General features: G+C 43.1%; 1 protein-coding gene across 9 annotated transcripts in view; it reads right to left on the reverse strand.

The window, feature by feature from the left end:
• Positions 1-5,700, reverse strand: part of MDM1 (Mdm1 nuclear protein homolog (mouse)) — a 39,382-nt gene extending 33,682 nt beyond the window's left edge. For all 9 annotated transcript variants that reach the window (XM_010561743.1, XM_010561744.1, XM_010561742.1 and 6 more), the window contains exons 1-3: positions 5,632-5,700; positions 5,032-5,127; positions 412-574 (exon numbers count right to left, since the gene is read on the reverse strand). In XM_010561743.1, coding sequence (XP_010560045.1) covers positions 412-574; positions 5,032-5,127; positions 5,632-5,678 — 306 coding nt within the window. In that variant the 5' untranslated portion in view covers positions 5,679-5,700. The remainder of the gene's footprint in view (positions 1-411; positions 575-5,031; positions 5,128-5,631) is intronic.
• Positions 5,701-5,959: the final 259 nt, after the last annotated feature.

Raw genomic sequence — 5,959 nt, forward strand, 5'->3', positions numbered from 1 at the left:
GGGGGCCATGTTGGCGGGGGGCGGCCGCCGCCTCACCTCACGGCGCTGCCCTTCGGGGGCCATGTTGGCGGGGGGCGGCCGCCGCCTCACCTCACGGCGCTGCCCCTCGGGGGCCGTGTTGGCGGGGGGCGGCCGCCGTGTTCTCCACAGGAAAAGCCTTTTCTCCCTGGCCTGTGGCGGGAGAACGGCGCCATATCGCCGGTGCAGCGTATCTGGGGAAGGAGGGCGGGGAGGCGTGAGCGCCTACCGGCGGGTCAGTCAGTAGCGTCGGGCACTTGGCGCTACTGCAGGGCAAGGCCGGGGGAATTACTGGACGACTGGTTAAAAAAAAAAATATTACACGCCCACGCTCGCAGCATTGTGTTGGTGCAAAAATAAGAGTTTACAGAAAGGCAAAATAAGCTCCCTTACCTTTCTGGAGCCTGTGCGATGGCGTGCCAGCTGCCCGTCGTCCTTTGCCACCTCACCCGACCTCGCCGCACCCTCAGGAGACCCTAATCCACCTTCTGGTTCAGATCTTCCCTTGGGGCTCGCTTTTTTGACTGCCTTCCAGCTGCTTATTTCCATCCTGACTCTTTGTAGCAAATTAAAAATAATTGAGAGGGTGGTAAAAAAAAGGGGGGGGGGGGGGTAAAATAGATACACTAAACAAAATAAACGGCTCAGGCAATCTTTTTGAGTTCCCTCTGCCCGTGGCTGATGACCCTCCCTGTCTTTCTTCTTTATAGGGCTTGTTGCTGGTCACTGATGCCTCTAACGCAGCGTAAGCTTCTTGAGCAAGGGCTTTGTCACCTCTGCCCGCAAAGCACCCTGCCAGACATGGGAGGAATGATTTGGTGCCAGTCCCACTGACTTAAGCAGAGTTTAGGCCCAGTTGGACCCCGTATAAAAGGAGAGCAATGATTTTTTTTACCGTCGACACGAGGAAGGAGAGAGCACCAATCTGTAACGAAAGGCTTGCGAGCAAAGTAAAATGTTCTGCAATGTAAACAGTGGGGGAAGAAAAGGAATGAATGTGCTGCATCGATAGTGTTTCCAAGTTTCACACATCTTTATTAATAAATTTCAAGATCAAGAAAATAATTTTGTTATAATTTGCTTGCTGATTACACTTGAAACTGCTAGGTCCACCAAATAGTTTGTTTTGTTATTACAGTGGTTTATTTCATAACATTCAACCAGGTCTAGTTCTGCAAATTTTCTAAAGTAATGCGTAAACTTGTTACAGAATGTGAAAAGCCAGCTGGCAAACTCCTTGTTCAAAATACAGATTCCAGGTCTGCCAGGAATCTCTCCTCTTTGATATGTATGGAAACCAGGCCAAACATAATTTCAGTATGTTTTTAGGGTGTTTTCCAATTAACCAAACTATAATAATGCATTTAGAGATGGTTTGGGGCTGTCTGGATTCGGAGACGGGTTTGATTCTTTAATGCAGAAGCATAACATGACACCACACCATCCTGAAATGCAGGATATTATATTTCTTAACAATGTCTTTCCCTTTTTTTAAGATGAAGCAAAATAAATTATCCTGAAACAATGGAATTCACATTCCTCCATATGCACTGATTGATTTAAACTGCATTTTAAATCTTCTCCTTATAGCTAAGAGATAGGAATACCTGATGTGGAGGAAGCACTTTAGTAAATATGTCAACCACTGAGCTACTAGGATCTTTACCTCATGCTCTTTATCACTGCTGATGTATACTAGCTGCTTCAAGTTCAATGTATATACATTACTGAACACACAGTTATTCAAGGTAATATGATGTAAGAATGCTAAAATGCTTAGGCTGGTAAGAATATTTTCATATGAGTGCTGAATAAATAATGAAATCATAAAAATGGATCCATATGTGGAAAATGTTACAGTGCATTCACAAACTCATGGTCCTGAAAAGAAGGAAAAGATTGTTTCAGTTTTCTGGAAATAAACTAGCTGGGACTGATGTAAATGTGCATCCCTCAGTAACTGGTCTGTATTATTTATTGGATCCCATTGTTTATAAAAATAAGCATTTAAAGCTTGTGTTGCTACATAACACATTTAAGTAGTTTTGAGTTCAAGTCACTTCACATTTCTATAACACTTGAGAGGTTGAACATCTTCCTCCTTTATTTCCTATAAAGGAAATTATAGTGTTTTATTTTCCCTTACTGATACCTACTCCAGATTTAGATCTTCTTGTTGCTGTTCTTGAAATGAATCAACAGATGTGGTTTCTCTTGCAAAACCACATATGAAAATTCTTTTAATTTTTTATACATATAATTTCAAATGGATAATTTGTGACCCATATATTTTTCTTTTCACATCGTTTGTTTGCCTGTTAGCTTTGCTACATGTTGCTGCATATCCAGACCCTTATCTTTGACCTTCTCTGTCTCTTGACCCCAGCCCTCTTGAGTCCTGACTTCAAGTGCTTGATTAAGCTAGATTTTCCCTGAGCACCTTTCACTTGGACATCAGCCTGTGAATAGCTAACTGTCTATTACATCTATCTAAATGGGGACCTTTTTATGACCCGTTTCTCACGCTGCTTGTAAACTTGTATACCACAGGCAGCCCTGCCTTAAAGAGTTGGTAACCTAAAGAATCTTTCTTTCATTTGCTTTAACATCGATGGTCTCTCCTGCCAAAACTCAAGGCACAATGTATCGCCAATCCTCCCTCCAGCCAAAGAAGGCTAGACACAGCTTGCTGTGGAGCCTGTCAACTCCACTCCATGTGTCAGCCTGAGGGAATGAAATGAGAGCAATGAAACGTGTTTTCTACTTCCAGAGTCTGTAGCCTCTGGCACCTACTGGTACAGGAGCAAAGGAGGAGCAGTAGCACAGCTGGCCTGGCTCAAGTCCCATGGTTTTACTCTTAATAGCAAATGTTTTTCGTGCAAACTTGTCCCAGCTTATTTTACAACTCATTTAGAAACTGCCATGTTAAAACTACTTTAATTTTAGTACTCGTTTCAATCCCTTTTTCAAGTGACAGAGCTGATCCAGCAGTCATTAAAGGGTAGTGTTTTGTTGTTTACAGGGGTCTGGATTCAAAGATATCATAGAATCATAGAATCACAGAATGGTTTGGTTTGGAAAGGACCTTAAAGATCATCTAGTTCCAACCCTCCTGCCATGGGCAGGGACACCTTCCACTAGACCAGGTTGCTCAAAGCCCCATCCAACCTGGTCTTGAACACTTCCAGGGATGGGGCAGCCACAGCTTCTCTGGGCAACCTGTTCCAGTGCCTCACCACGCTCACAGTAAAGAATTTTTTCCTAATATCTAATCTAAATCTACCGTTTTTTAGTTTAAAACCATTACTCCTCATCCTATCACTACACTCCCTGATGAGAAGTCCCTCCCCAACTTTCCTGTAGGCCCCCTTTAAATAGTGGAAGGCTGCTATAAGGTCTCCAGGTCTCCCCAGAGCCTTCTCTTCTCCAGGCTGAACAACCCTAACTCTCTTCTGCCTCTCCTCATCGGGGAGGTGCTCCAGCCCCTGATCATCTTCGTGTCCCTCCTCTGGACCCGCTCCAGCAGGTCCATGTCCTTCTTATGTTGGGGGCCACAGAGCTGAACCCAGTACTGCAGGTGGGGTTCATCCTGGCTTCATGTCTCAGTAGTGGTTCTTGAGCTTGGCAAAAGCATTAACTGTTATCATCTTAAACTAGTCTGTCCCTCTGATACAATTTCATTCTGAATTGCAGAGAAGCCTATGTAGTTCATCTTTGTAACAGTAAAAGAGGTCATAAAATGAACATGAAATGTGGATAGACAGGTCCAACTCTCAGCCCACCATCCACTTTTTTTGTGCATTGTGCACTATCTCTTAGGGCAAAACCCTGTCAAAAGTGATTGCTGCCTTTGAGAACATCACCTTTTACCCACCCAAAGCCAGGCACATACAACAGAGCTTTCCATAACCAAGGGCTGCCAGACTCCATGGCAACCCAGGGTGGTCTTGAAACTCCAAAATGACTCAGGTCAGACCACTTTTGAAATCAGCATCCTTAGCCTTTCTGTCATTCCTCCCTCTCTAAAGTGAGAATAATAGAAGATTCCTAAGCATAGTTTGGTATCTGCTAATCATGAGCTTATTTTGATTATAAAAGCACAAGATATTTTTTAAAAAGTGTAGAATTTGGGTTCAGAAGCAGAACAAGGTCTCTCAAATGTTTGTAGCTGATGCTAACTTCATTTCTTACATTAGAAGAAAAAGGAAAGTAGGAGAGCATGTGTCATTTTGATCTAATTTTGATCTAATGTTTGCCCGGAGAGCACAGTGAAACCACAGCTGCTCATCCTTTAGCAAAGAAGCGTACACCCAACTTGTAGCTATAAACCATAGTGATCTCTGTTTCTATAGGAAGCACAGGGTGTTACTTTGTGATATTTGTGCAGCTCTACACGCTCAGTCATTACCAGTCTACATGACTGCTCACAATGTAGAAATAATCTCCTTTCTGTTTTTGAAGGTGTGTAAGATTTACACACTTGCAGTAGCAAAATTGTGCAATGCTTGCATAAATAATCTGTTATGACAACCCCTCAGGGAGTAACTCCTGTTGGCAGGATGTGTGTAATCCCAGGATGGTCTGATGCATTGGTAACTGCACCGTAACAATGGAAACATGAGCTTGGCCTCGGGTATCTCACGGCTCGGTTTGGCAGGCTCAGCTGTGTTGGCAAGGTAATGCAGTTCAACTTCAAAAGGGAAGGCGAAGAGGCTAAGAGTCGCTGTAGAGGGCCATCTGCTAGATGGCCAAAACTCACTATGATGTATTAAGAAAAAGTTTTGTAAGAGACATGCTGAACTTTATGTTAAATGAAACTTTTGTCATTTTTCTTCTCATTTCTTTGCTCTGCATGCCGTCTGTAACAATAATCTGCTGTCACACTATTGGTGCTATATACATACATCAGTAAGAAGTCACACTTCCATGAGGCTGACTCATAGGTGTTTAGAAGGGAAGGCTCATTAAGGGAGTGGGAATTAGCCATACTGTCCAAAGGAGATTGTTCTTTACCTTTTGGAATCCAACTGTGAGCAGCTCTCCCTCTTCCCTGGAGCTCCTGGCAGTGTCTGCCAGGAGGTGGACAGGCAGAAGTCTGTTTCAATGGCCCTGTAGGACAGAGTGAAAATGTTCAAACAAGTTCAGGTTTTGTATGTCTAGGTCGACACAGTTCATCTGGCAACACTGTGGTAAAGGAACATCTAAAAATTGTGGTTGCTCTTGTAATAGTGATCTATCAGTGCAATTTGCCCGTGTCTGTCATCTCTGCTGATATCTGTATCTTACCTGGTCTCTATAAAAAAGATGATAATGCAATAAAGTCATGTTTTGAAAAAATGTATGTAAAACCGCTGTGGTTTATAGTACAAATACTGAAAGAGATGTTATTAATAGCTTGAAATACACTGCACCAGTAGCTGTAACAGTGTTGAAGACAGACTGGGAAGGGGACAATATGATCAAAGGGGAAACAACTTTGGCACCCAGCTGCAGGAAAAGCCATTAGTGGCATTTGCATAGATCATATATTCCCCCTCATTATCAGGAACTCATTTGCTGTAGATACCAGGGGTAGCTGGCTCCAGACAGCTTGTTACCCCCTTTCTCCCTTACTTGGTTGCATCTGGAGAAGAAGTTGCATATTCCTCTGTAGTATGCATTTCTTGGGTCACCGCAGCAGCTTGTGGTGATGGTTTTTCTGTCGTGGAGACACACAGAATTATTTTTATGAAGTAGCAGCAGTTCTCAAGATCCTGAGTCATATCAACTTTTTTATCTGCCATTTTATCCATTAGCCCTCCAGTAACTGCAATGCAAATGTCCTTGTTCTTGTTTTCACTTCTTGTTAAACAAAATAGCAGCAGATGGCAAGCCTTCACTGGTACAGCTTGATCATATACCTATACTAAACACAGACCAGACTTTGATTCTTCAGCCTTTT

This window comes from Haliaeetus leucocephalus, unplaced genomic scaffold (assembly GCF_000737465.1).
Source record: "Haliaeetus leucocephalus isolate CR32 unplaced genomic scaffold, Haliaeetus_leucocephalus-4.0 Scaffold151, whole genome shotgun sequence".
In the NCBI taxonomy this organism is placed as follows: domain Eukaryota; kingdom Metazoa; phylum Chordata; class Aves; order Accipitriformes; family Accipitridae; genus Haliaeetus; species Haliaeetus leucocephalus.